Source organism: Canis lupus, chromosome 7, assembly GCF_003254725.2.
Source record: "Canis lupus dingo isolate Sandy chromosome 7, ASM325472v2, whole genome shotgun sequence".
In the NCBI taxonomy this organism is placed as follows: Eukaryota; Metazoa; Chordata; class Mammalia; order Carnivora; family Canidae; genus Canis; species Canis lupus.
In genome coordinates, this window is record NC_064249.1 from 925,380 (window position 1) to 938,598 (window position 13,219).

Consider the following 13,219-nt stretch of genomic DNA (forward strand, 5'->3'; position numbering starts at 1 on the left):
GCACCCAGCCTCCCTTTGGCCCCCTCTCCAGCCCGGCCCCCACCCACCCATCTTAAGTTTCTACAGACAAAGCTGCGGGCCTCGGTCACTGTGGCAACAGGTCTGCGGAGAGATGGGTGGGTGTCATTCCCCAGCACAAAGACTGTGCGCATGGCAGCCTCATCACTTAGCAACGGCCTCCCTCTCTCTTGGCGTCACCCGTCCTGGGGGTGGGTGCCAGGAAGGGAGAACAAGGCCATTAAGATGCCCAAGAGGGGGGAAGGAGGCTTGGGGCCGGGCAGGGCTGAGGCCAAGGGGTGTGGGTGGGGTGGACAAGGACAAAGGAGCCCGGGGCTCTCAGTGACCGCTGTCCCTCATCCTCCCGAGCCCCTGGGACCCTGCCGAGGCCCTGTGCTCATGTGCCAGGTGGATCTGGCAGGCAGGCGTGGCCAGGGACACCCAGGGCTGCCCTTGAAGGCGGTGGGGGCGGTTCTGAAGGAAGCAGGGGGTGATTTGTGGCCGAGGCCAAGGTGTCCCTTGTGCTTGACCTTGTGCCAGCTTCTCTGGGCCCAAGCAGGGTGAGGGAGCCTTTGGAAGGGCGCCGGGGGGACCCGGCGGAAGTGGGACACCCGGGCAGGGCCAGCAGGAGGGGCCGAAGGGTCTCTGGGGGCGCAGGATGGAGCTCTGGCTGCCAGGAAGGGGTGTGGTGGGGGCAGACAGGGACCAGCCAGCTGGGCCGGCTATGGGCAAAACAGTCTGTTCTAGAAGCTGAACAAGAGCAGCTCTCAGAGTCAGAGGCTGGAAGCCCCCCGGGCTCACGGAGGGCAGGCCGCTGGCTCCTCCAGAATGGGGGCTTTGTGAGAGGGGAGTGCGGTGGGGGCTCCAGGAGAGACGAGTTTGCAGCTCTCGGCTTCCCAAGGGCGCTCGGGTCAGGCCAGGAGGGAGGCTTAGTGCTCTGCGTCCTGAGCCTGCGAAAGCCAAGGGGCCGGGGGGCTGCCCAGGACTCCAGCCACGGCCGGGAGGGGCCCAGGTGGCCAGCACGAAGCCTCAGGGGCGCCGCCTGTCCTGGGGAGGGCTGGGTGCGTCTGGGCTGGCAGGACGTGGCAAGAAACTCCAGTGGGCACAGGGGTGCTGCTACCTACTTTATTGTTTTTGACGGGTCTTCTACGGGGCGCGGGGCCTACCAAGGGAGGTGGGGACCGGGCAGCCCAGGATACGTCCAAGGAGGAAGAGGAAGGAGAGAGCAATCCTCTGGGAGAAGAGCAGGTGCCAGGAGGAGGAGGAGGAGGAGGAGGAGTCCGAGCCCAGGGCAGACCTGGTCTGGAGAAGAGCCAGGCAGGGCTGGCCTCCAAGGGCCCCTAGTCTAGGACGGATGAGTGTCAGGAGCCGACACGTAGAGAGGGCCCAACTAAAGGGCAGAGCGTTCCAAGACAGACAGGCGAAGCTCTGGCTCCCAGCTGGGGGGACTGGGGCTTTCTAGGCAGTTCTGGGGACCCGGAAGCATCACCACCCACCCGTTGAGAGCACAGGGCAGGAAGGCCCCGCGAGCGACGGGGGAGGGGGCGTTGACAGGCCTGCACCCGAACCCCAACGAGAGGAAGCAAGTCCACCCTAGACAGCAAGACGGGCAGAGAAGCAAGACCTATGGAGACAGAAACACCAGACACAGGCTGGGGCGGCCCTCCACCCTCACCCCCCCACCCTGCTCCCCAGCCTCCCCAGCCTGCAGCCCGGCCTCAGCAAGGCGTGCCCAGGGGCAGGAGCGGGGGCGACTCCCTGGGCTTGTGGAAGTAGATGGAGGAGGGCATCTCGGTCTTGGGCTTGCTGTCCGAGCCGCCGCCCGGGGCGTCGGGGCCGCCGCACGCCCCGCAGCAGCAGCAGCAGCAGCCCAGGAAGGCCCGGCCCAGCGGCCTGCAGATGCACAGGAGCAGCACGGGCGTGACGGCTCCCTTGACGAAGGTGGAGAACTGGTTGATGAGGCCCAGGAGGCCCAGGGTCTGGCGCGTGAGCTCCGTGGAGAGGTAGGCCACCACGATGTTGCAGACGTTCTCGGGGAGCGTGCACAGGGCGTAGACCACCGTCAGGCCCACCACTGTGCCGTTGAGCTGGCTCTCGCACTGCTCATGCTTGCCCGGCCGGCACTCGGCCTTCCGGCCCGGCGGGCCCCGCACCCGCCACGTCACCAGCTGGCAGGTGACGGTGAAGAGGATGGGGAGGCAGAAGTAGCAGCCAAAGTACCACCACATGCGGGCGTTCTGGTAGGTCATCACCAGCGAGTACAGGGACTCGGGCAGGCTGGCCGAGGGTTTCATGATGCAGGAGTCCGCGGTGCCCCCGGCGGCCGGCTCCTGCCACAGCTGCCACAGCAGGAGCTCGGGCACCGCCAGGATCATGGAGCCCACCCAGATGACGGCCAGCTTGGCCAGGATGGATTGGCAGCGCTCAATGGGCCGCGCCTTGGGCAGGGTGCTGGTGGCCACGTGGAAGCGGTCGATGCCTAGGGCGCAGAGGCTGAAGGTGGTGACCCCCAGAGAGGAGACCTGCAGGCAGAGGCGTGGGGGAGAGGGGCGCGCGGTCAAACCGGGGGCCAGGAGGGGGCCCGGTTCCGGCCGAGACGGGGCGGAAAGGACAGGCCTGAGTGCCAAGGGCGGAAAGGACAGGCCTGACAGTGAGCATCTCCCGGCGTCAGGCGTCAGGCCCTGCACACGCGTCAGCAACCCCTGCAGCCAGGTGAAGAAGCCGCTCAGGCCGGACAATGGGGGCCACGTGCAGGCCGGCCCAACCCTGTGCACCCCCCTTCTCTGCCTTTGGGCCAGGGAGTGAATGGCCTGGGTCCCCGGGGGCCCGAGCGCTCGCTGAGACTTTGGAAACTCCTCTCTACTGAGGAACCAAGACAAACACCTAGAGGTTCCGGGCCCTCGTAGTCCCTTCCCCACAACGTCCCATTATGTGCATCAGGGTGAATGGTTTCCAAACGTGGCTCACACTCACACTCGCTCTCGCACACTCAGTCTCCCTGTCCTGTCCAGAAAAGCCCCCGGGGCCTGGCTGCGTGGGGAAGCAGCCCCAAGCACACAGGAAGACCCCCCTAGGAGCTGAGGGGAAGAAGCCAGGGCCGCAGGGGAAGAGAAGAGAGGAAGGGGCGAACCCTCCCACGCTGCTGGGCGATGGCCGACCACACTCAGGGATTGTGCTCAGATCCCCCCTTCTGTCCAAACGCTTCCCTCTTCTGGCGGGGGAGACAATCTCTGGCTCATTAGCACTGCCACCAAGGGATCTTTGTGAGAACCCGTGCCCCTCACTTGGCGGGGGAGCCCAGGCCGGCGGAGGGGCAGCCTTTGGGCTCGGACAAAACCAAAAACAACAAAAAACAAAACCGAATTCCAAGCTGCCTTCTGCTGCTCCCTCCTGCAGAGGGGCTCCAGGCGGGGGTGTTTTACCTCCTACCCCACCACGCAGCCTCAAGTGGGCCTCGATCAGCTCCCGGGCATCTCCACCTCTAGGAGGTGTGGGGCGGGCGGCCTGGGCTGTGTCGGCCACCGCCGAGGTGTTAGGTGTGTCGAGATCCATGGTCAGGCAGGGCCAGGCTTCACGGCCCGCCAGCCACGTGCAGGCACGGGTTCCCGTACATCTGCCCTCCTCCTCTCGGTTCTTAGACCCTTTCCCGCAAAAACCCTACACTTACTGAATTAGTTTGACTCTAAGGACTTTGTACATATTACTCACTGAATCCTGCGAGAATCTATTGAGATACTTTTATTATTACTATTATCCCCAACTGACAGAGGGCAAACCTGGGGTGTAGACAGGTTAGGTAAGTCACCTGTGTCACTGAGCTGGTGAGGGGCCAAGCCCGGTTCCTACCTCTCACGGGGTGCTGGGCTCTGTGCCCCCATGACAACGAGGATGTCAAGGCTAGCCCCAGTTGTAGGATCTTCTTTCAGGTTCGAGTAACTTTGGGTGCCCGTTGGGTGGTCTCCCTGGGTTGGGGAGGACACCAGGGGGCCACACCAGCTGCTGGGCCTCCGTCTGTCCAGACATGAAGTCCTCACTGATATGCAGTGAACTGGGGACAGAGTTGGGCACAGGACATAGACACCTGACCCTAATCCCTTCTCCACCCAGGTCCCACGACCCCGTCCGCCCTCCCTAGAGCGGCAGCCTTCCCGGGGAGGCCAGTCACTCCAGTGCTCATTAGTCCCCGCCCCTGCAGCATAGCCAAAGTCTGAAAGGCCGCCTGCTGATGCCGTGCTCTTGTGCAGAGGGACGCAGTGGCCTGCCTGCCCGGGGCTTGCAGCGGTGCACGTCTATTGGGGTATCTCTGTAATGTTCCGATTCGGCCGTCCGCACGCTGTCTACACAACCACCACCGCTCGTGTGCCCGTCTGAAGGTGGAAGTTCCCAAAGGAGAGGGAGGTGGGTGGTTCACTCCAGAATTGGGTAGAGAAACCTGCCGGCGGGGCCATCTGGTCTACCCCACGGTTGGGAGCTAAGCAACCTGCGCAGGAGTTGTGACCTGCCCAGCGACCCCCTGCATGTCAGAGACAGAGCTGACGCTGACCCCCCACCCCCGGCTCCAGCACCGTTTCTGAGAGCAACACCCATCATGGCAAGGAAGGGACTTTCCTTCTAACGTTTGTATTCATGGGGAGTGGACACCGGCTGGGGGTCGGAGGGCTGCAGGACACTGGGGTCTCCTTTCCCAGTCCGCTTAGGGAAGCAGGGTATTCAGAAGTAAGGAGGGTAGGACGGCTGAGTGGCTCAGTGGTTAGCTCAGGGCATGACCCTGGGGTCCTGGGATTGAGTCTCGCCCAGGGCTCCCTGCAGGGAGCCTGCTTCTCCCTCTGCCTGTGTCTCTGCCTCTCTCTGTGTCTCTCGTGAATAAATAGATAAATCCTTTAAACAATTTTTTGAAAAAGAAGTAAAGAAGGACAGGGCAGTGTCAGTGGTACAAAGGGAGAAAAAGGAGACATACCCCGCCCAGATAGAGCGATTTTTTAGGAGGAAAATGGAAGGGGGTGAAGGCAGGGGAGGGGACAGCTCAGAGGAAAGAGGGAGGGGGACAGATCTGCCGCGCGGGAGACCAGGCTGGGGCCGGCCCGCCGGCTCCCGCACACGTTCCTGCCCCACCTTGCCCGCTGAGTTTACCCGACAGCTCCCAGGAGCCCATACAGCAGGTGTCTCCTTGCCCAAACTGGAAGAGAAGCAAGACAGGGCTCCAGGCCTCCGGGGTCCTGCGCGCCTGCGCGTCCCACTCCCAACAGCCTGGCGCCTGCAGCCCCAGAGCCTCCCTCTAGCAGGACACACACTCACCTCCATGAAGGGCACGGCCCGGCAGGAAACGTCGCCCAGCAACCTCTGCTTGGTGATCTCATTGAAGATGACCACGGGGAGGCAGAAAAAGAGGACCAGAAAATCCCAGAGGGCAAGGCTCGCCAGGATGGAGTTCCAGGCACTCTTCAGGTAGTAGCTGTGCCACACGATGCACATGACCGACAGGTTCCCCACGATGCCCACAGCAAACACCACCAGGGCCAGGAGCATGATGGCATACGCACCGTATGAGCTCTCGGTCACCGGGTACAGGGGGTTCTGGATCTGCAGCCTCTGGCCCGGCGTCCCCGTCAGATTGCCCCGAGGCTCCGGGCCGCGGCCCGGGGCGCCCCTGTCCTTGTCTGGGTCGGGACTGGTGGCCGTCAGGGGCTTGGTGGGCTGCAGGTCAGCCGGGTGGATGGGCCGGGGGTACTCGGCCCAGTCCTCGGGCACATACTGCTGCACCCCCTTGGCCTCCTCGTCCTCAGTGCCTCTTCTGGGCCGGCTCTGCTGCCCCTGGGCCTCAGCCCCGTGCCTGCCTGAGTGCGGGGCCGCACCCCCCCACACTCTGCTCGGCCCCGCAGCCAAGACCACGGCAAGAGAGACGGTCAGCGGCCACGGCCACTGCATGGCCGGACGAGCAGGAGGCAGCGGCCCCACGGACAGTAGGTGAGGGCGAGGGACCCGGGCGCCGGGCGGACTGGTTGGAGGCAGCTGGCCGCTTGGTCCGCCTCCAGTCAGGCGTCTGGCATCACCAGCCTGCTCCAGTAGACTCGCGCTGCGCCCTCCCACCCTGCTGGCCGGGCGCTGGGCAGGGCCCTCTGCTGGGCATAGAGCACTCTTTGCTGTCCTCACGCATCTCGCCCTCCAGGACACTCCTCCTCGGGCAGCAGCGGACCAGAGCCACAGGGCCCTCAGAGGCCACCCGCTCTCGGCCTCAGGAGCCAGAGGGCACATGGCTGGCCTAGGGGCCCATGGGGTGCAGAGGCGGCGCCAAGACCAAACCACGGGCTCCAGACTCTGCCTTGGGAGACGACCCGCCGGCCGCTCCAACTGGGGTGACCAACGCAGGCAGCCGGGGGCTCAGGGGCTGAGCGTCTGCCTCGGGCCCAGGGCGTGACCCCGAGGTCCTGGGATCGAGTCCCGCGTCAGGCTCCCTGCATGGAGCCTGCTTCTCCCTCTGCCTGTGTCTCTGCCTCTCTCTCTGGGCCTCATGAATAAATAAATAAAATCTTAAAAAAAAAAAACAACCAGACAATAACTTACCCACGGTGCCTTAGTAGACACTCACTGGATCCAGCACCCGCTGACTCCCCGTCAACCCTCACGACCGCTCTACGGAGCAAATGTTACTATTTCCACTTCTCAGGCTCGCAGAGGTCAGTCACGCAGCTGGTACGCGGTCGAGCCGGGCCCTGGATCTGCCTCCGGAGCTCCTCACAGGCACCAGGCCGCCGCCAGCCACCTTGCCACGTGGACGGCCAGCAACAGGCAGCGGCGTCGAGCCTGGAGAACCACATTCGGATCCAGACGCGATGCCTGGACATGTGCCGCGGGCAATAGTCGCCGAGCACCTGCCGTGCTCCAGTCGACAGAAGCGTAAAGGGCCTGTGCCTCCGAGGGGCCTTCAGTCGGAGGAGGAAAGGGCGTGTAAATAAGTCACTCCGGTTCAGCGTGATAGATGCCGTGAAAGGTGAGGACGAGTCGCTGAGGGAACCCGCAGAGATCTGGGCTCCAGACAAGCGGGCATTTCACTGGCTCCTGAGTTTGCCCGACAGACAATGGGGAAGGTGGAGGAGTGGCCTCGGAGGTGGCCGGGCGACCACCCAAGAGCCAGCAGGCACGTCAGGGCGGCCGGGCTGCGGGGGCTGCGGGGACAGAGCCCGGGAGCCGGTGCGGGGAGCCGAAGGGGCGGCGGAGGCCCCCTTACTTTTATCCCGAGGGCAGTGGAGGGAGGGGAGGCCGGGGACTTGAGCAGGTTGCTAGAGGGAAGGCGCACAAGGGCGGGGGCCTGGGCTCTGCGCACAAGGGACTGCATGGGCCGCGCTCGGGTCACGGTCCTGGAAGCAATTATGTGCGGCTCACGCGGAAGGCGGGAGGTATGAGGGTGGGGGTGCAGGCAGGTCAGGGCCCCGAGGGGGGTGAGGGTGCAGGGTGAGGCCCCAGAGCCCCCATGCCCCCAGGCAGCCCAGGAAGGGGGCGCAAGAAGAAAATGCACTAGAATCCAGGAGGAGGCCGGCTGCTATGTCGGCGCCTCGGAGCCGGGGCTGCAGATCACCAGGCCCCGGGGCCCCAGGACGGTGGTGGCAGATGTCTGTCCCGGAGGACTTCCTGAGCAGGACAGCTTCCCTCCCTCCCCGAGCGCCCCACCCGCCACCCGGAGACAGGACTGGCAAGAAAAAGGAGGAGGACGGGGAGGAGGAGGAAAGAAAAAGCCTGAGGTGCCCTGGGACGAGGTCAGGGAAGGTCGTTGGCCTTTCAAGCATCTTCTCTTTCTGGCTTCTTACCCTTCACCCTCCTGGGGCTCTGGGGGCTCAGGGGGCTCAGGACCGACCTTGCCTGGGCTCCAGGGTGTCACAGCTAAGAGGCAGAAGTCCACCCGAAAGTCGGACCAGCCAAGGACTCGACTGTCCCCGTGTGGCCAGCACCCCCCACCCCCCCGGGGCCCCGGAGCGGGGGCAGCACCAGGACTCAGGCTCACAACTTCTGTAGGGGGGACGGGGGCAGGAGGAGCCCCCCTTGGAACTGTGCTTTCTTAATCCCACTGGACAGCTGGCCCGGGACCTGCCCCTGGGAGTCCGGTCCTTCCATACGCCTCTGGCACTGAGGCTGCTGTCGTGGAAACGACCTCCCACCCGGTGGGGTGGCTGCTGTGGTAGGAAGTCACCACCCGTACCCCTGGGCGCTCCAGGTGCCGGCCCGTGGAAACAGGGTATAAGCGGGTGTAAGCGGGTGTAAGCAGGGTGCTTCATGCACACGTGAGCGTCCTGGCCGCTCGACACCACCAGCTGGGACCCGGGGGTGAACTCCTGATGCCTCCTTTGTGTAGCCCCACGGAGCTCTCACCCAGGAGGACACCCCAAGGATGACCTACACCAGCCCTCTTACTTTTCAGGGACGTCAAGGCCCGGGGGTGATGCCCGGGGCCCCACCACCAAACATGTGTCCACACGGGGTAGCCCTTGGCCATGGGCCGGCTTGTGATGAGCCGAATGTCAGCCCTCTGCAACTTCCTACTCTCGGGGAGGGGGGGCCTGGCGCGGAGCCCCGCTCAGGGAACCCCTGGAGGAGCGCCCCCTCTGCTGCGGCCTGCGGTGCGGGCCTCGGAGCATCCGGGGCCACTAGAGGGAACCAGAGGCTCAGTGATGGGAGGGAGGCCGGCCTCTCCTACCTGCCCTGCCCACCCCACCTGCCTCAGCCCTGCCCCCATCCCCCCACCCCCCTACCCCGTCACCCCGGCCCCCAGCCCCCCCATGCCCCTGTCACCCCATCCCCCTCCCCCCTTCGCCCCCCATCTTCCCATCCCCCCATGCCCCCTGTCCCCCTGTCCCCCATCCCCCCATCCTCCCGGGCCGCTCTCCCATCCCCCCCATCCCCTGTCCTAGACGGCAGCTGGGGGTCCGGGCTTGTGTGTAGTCTGTGGGGTACTGATAGTGGACGGTCCTGTCCCCTCCCACTGCTCCATCCCGCCCTTCCTGCGGGCCCCCAACATGAGCCCCCCCCATCCACTCCCCCGCCCCTGTGCTGGGGTGGAGGCTGCAAGCACGTCTGTTCCTCGCACCAAGCAGGAGGCAGAGGCTTCCTGGGGAACGTGTGTCCCTGATCCCAGGAATTCCCCGTCCTTCTCCCTGGGAATTTCCCGCTGCTGCCGGAGAGGAGAGCGAGGGGACAGCGTAGGACGGAGCCTGGGGCTGTCCCGGCAGCGCGGGCACTGCTCAGGGCCACCTGGGAAATCACAGGAGCAGGCGCCTCCCGGGCCTGCGGCTCAGCCCTCGGGGCCCGGCCTGCTGGACGGGGTCCTCATGGGCCTGCCAAGGACGAGCCCTGGGGGGGAGGCGCATTGGTCAAGCACTTAACCCTTCTGTGCCTCAATTTCTTCGCCTGTTTCTTGGGGATGATGGCAGGCTTGTTGTGCAGATGAAGTGAGTTCACTTAGTTTATGATCGGAGCAAGGTCCACGCAGTCAGCAGCCGTGAGCGCCGCGGCAGATGTGCTGCTCTTTGGGCTCCCGCAGGCCGCAGGAGGCGGACCCGGATCTTCGCGCTGCAGGTCTGGAAACTGCAGCCAACAGAGCAGGAGAGAGCTGCTCAAGAGACAGGGCACGGGAGTGGGGGTGGGGTGGGGTGGGGTGGGGGCAAACGCTGAGGCAGGCCCCACCCCCGCCGGGTTCCGGGCCTGAAAAGGGGCTGCGGCTGGCACCGGACGCGGTGGGGCAAGAGGGTGTAGGCACCTCGACTCCTGCTGGATCCCGCTGTGCCAGGCCCAGGGGGCCTTGGGGTCCCGCTGGGAGGACAGGCGGAGGGCCCCGAAGGGCAGAGGTGCTTCTAAAAGTCAGGGGAGCCGAGCCCCGGCCCCAGCACTGCGACTAGCTAGTCCTGTCATCTCAGCCATCCCTCATCCATCCATCTCACAACTACTTGCTGAGCACCTGCTATGTGCAGCCGTCACCGAGATACTCCGGGAACAGTGGACAGACATACGGGCACACCCTCCGCCCCCCGGAGGGTCACACTGGAGAGAAGGAAGCGCCCACGAAGAAACCAGCTCCCAGACAGCTTGAGGATGGAGTGTGAAGGCCCCGGGGGAAACGAGGGCGGTGCCCCGGAATCACGGAACCCCTCTGTCCTCCCGTTTCCTCGTTTTGGTCGAAGGCGAGAAGGAGCACTCGGGCTCGAGGCCTCCCAGGGACACTGTGGCAGTGAAATGCGGGCACGGCAAAGGTGTTTCCAGAAGGTACAACGTCTACACTACCGCATGTCCGTGGTTCACCAGCACCTGGAAACTGACTTAAATACACCTTCTCAGGCCCCTTGACCCGCTCCATCAGGATCCCTCGGTGGGCCGAGCGACCCACGCTTTTGCAGCTCTTCCGGAGGTTGTGACACTTGCTGCAAGCGGGGTGCAAGCAATTCCAGCGGCCTTGGGGCTGCGCCTGCCGAGGAGCCCAGGGAAGAAGCCGTGGCCCCGGGAGCCCCCAGAACGCGGACTCCCCGGACTCTGGGATCTTCCCATCTGCCTCCTTGGCACCTGGCATCCAGTAGACACTTGATATGTGTGTTTATGGGGGGAAAAAAATAGGGGGATGCCTGGGTAGCTCAGTTGCTTAAGTGTGTGCCTTTGGCTCAGGTCATGACCTCAGGGTCCCGGGATCAAGTCCCATATCAGGGTCCCCACAGGGAGCCTGCTTCTCCCTCTCCCTCTGCTTCTCCCCTGGCTCGTGCTCTCTCTCTCTCTCTCTTTCAAATGAATAAATAAAATCTTTTTTAAAAAAGATTTTATTTATTCATGAGAGACACAGAAAGGCAGAGACCCAGGCAGAGGGAGAAACAGGCTCCAAGCAGGGAGCCTGATGTGGGACTCGATCCCAGGACTCCAGGATCAGGCCCTGGGCCGAAGGCAGGTGCTGAACCGCTGAGCCACCCAGGGATCCCAATAAATAAAATCTTTAAAAAAACTAAAAATAATGAAAGAACAAATAAATAGTAAGCAGAGGCATACTCCCCAAATCCCACTTGTTCTGTGTTCACCCAAATCCCTTCACTGGGGGTGGGGGGTGAGGAAACATCTGGCTTGCTCAACAAAGGAAGTCTTCCAACCGCCAGGGTGCTCGGTGAGAAGCCATCCAGCCGCCCCAGGTGTCCCGTCCCTGGCGTGTCCCTCGCTCTCACTCTCGCCGAGCCATGCCCCTGCCCCAGCCCAGCGCCGCGTTCCAGACACGCCGCGCCTTTCCTCAGCCCTCTGCAGCACGGTGGAAGCGGTGGAAGCAAGGCGAGAACGTCTGGGCTCAGGGGAAGGTTTGGGTTCCCGCCGACTCAAGCACAGCTGGTTACCAGGAATCAGAACCTGGCGGACAAGGTTCCAGCTGCAGATCCCGAGCACCTCCACGGTGGTCTTCGGGAGACCAGGGAGCTGAGGGGCACCGCTCTCCTGCAGGGGTGACTGCGTGTCCCCTCTTGCTTACCCAGACTCCCCTCTGGGTGACGGATCCCCCATCAGGACGCTTTAAACATCAGCCTAAGCTTCAGGACCCAACCGGTTGGCCCGATCAGCACAAAATCGCCAATTTTTACATGACTGTAGGGGTGGGTGGGGGGAGTAAGTCGTGTTGGAATTTGTCTAACAACGTTTGTTGACTGCCTACGATGTGCCGGGCACCTCATTAATGCTCAAAAGCATTTGTCACAGAGGAAGGGCAAGCCATTCTTTGAAACCCCCTCTTGACAGACAGGTCACTCCCATTCAAGGCAGCCCGTTCCCATGCCGGAGGCTGGAGTCTTGCGGAAGCTGCTCCTTTATTAGAAATGTGATTCCAGGAGGGCCCAGCTGTTGGCGCTGGATCTGTCCCCGGAGGACACGCAGCACATGCACACGCACACGCACACACCGTCGGGTACGAGACAGGAGACATAGGATGGGTCCCACGAGGGGTGGGACTGGCCCCGGCAGCAGGCAGGGGGGCGTGAAGATGGCCAGCAGGGCAAGAGAGCTTGAGGGCAATGGGCAGGTGTTTGATGAGTCAAGGCTTCCTAGAGACAAGCCGCACAGAGGGTTTCTTTGGGACAGAGTCTGGGTGCAGGTGAGGGAGCTGGTTCGACAGAAAGGAGGGAGGGCGACGTTTCCTGGCAGGAAGCGGGGGGGGGGGGTGGCTGGGGGCAGGTTTGATTCCAGGCAGATCCAGCTGATGGGGCGAAGCCAAGTGTCACCGGCTGCGGGGGAGAGCCTGGCCCCGGAACCATGGGGCCGAGAGCTCAAGGGCCAGGCAGCAGCGGGGTGAGGCTGACGGAGCCGGGGAGCTCACAGAGGGCATCCTCGTCCTTTCCTGTCTGCTCCCCCCGCGAGGTCCCAGACACACACCCGGCCGTCCCCTAAGACACGGCTACAGGATTCGCGCCCCCAGGAGCCGACTGGAGGGCCCGCTGGAGCCTGGACCCAGACTGGGATACAACCTCGGGGGACAGCCGGGCCCCGGCTGTGACTGCTCAGGGTTTGGCCGCAGCCGGGGGCGGGGGGCAGTGGGAAAGCCACTGGAGGTCTGCTGAGATGGTGACTGCGTGGGAGACGGAGCCAGCTCCAGCCCCAGCCCCCGGCCCTGCCCTCGGCGCTGGCGCTGCCCGCCGTCCCCCTCACCGCCCCACACAGGGCAGCCGCGGGGCAGCCGGGCCAGGACGAGCAGATTATTCATTGCCAGGTGCCCTGGCCGTGTCCTTTCTGCTTTCTTGCCCTGATGTCCTGACATAAGCTGCCAGCCAGAGCTCAGCACAAAAGAATGCAGGGGGGAGCCAAGGAGGAGGCTTAACCCTTCCCTGGGCAGCACCTGCCCGGCGGCACACGGAGCGCAGGTGGGGTAGGTGTCGAGGGGAAGAGAGCTGAACTTCGGCTTTCTCTGTCTTTTTAAGTTGCCTCCAGGCCCAAGGTGGGGCCCAAACAAGACCTCAAGCTCCAGATTCGCCGGCTCTGCCCCGTGAGCCAGCCAGGTGCCCCTGAACCGCCCTCTTGAGCCCTCCTGGGCCTAGGAGCCGCGTGTCTCGCTCTTTCTCTGTTGCTGGGTTGTCCTGACTGCAGATCCGCGCGAGCCACCGTTGCTACCTGCAGCCTTGGGCAAGTCGCTCAACTTGTGTGCCCCTCGGCTTTCCTGGGTGTAAGGGAGGAGAGTCACACACACTTCACAGGGGGTTGTGAGCCTCGAATTATATACTCAAGCGACATT

The 13,219-nt window shown here is 63.9% G+C and overlaps 1 protein-coding gene across 1 annotated transcript; it reads right to left on the reverse strand.

Moving 5' to 3' along the window:
- Positions 1-1,108: 1,108 nt before the first annotated feature.
- Positions 1,109-6,106, reverse strand: GPR37L1 (G protein-coupled receptor 37 like 1). The gene is made up of 2 exons (XM_025458539.3): positions 5,293-6,106; positions 1,109-2,519 (listed from the first exon to the last, which is right to left on the reverse strand). The coding sequence occupies exons 1-2, from the start codon at positions 5,920-5,922 to the stop codon at positions 1,716-1,718; spliced, it is 1,434 nt and encodes a 477-aa protein (XP_025314324.2). The 5' UTR covers positions 5,923-6,106; the 3' UTR covers positions 1,109-1,715.
- Between the last annotated feature and the right edge of the window lie 7,113 nt (positions 6,107-13,219).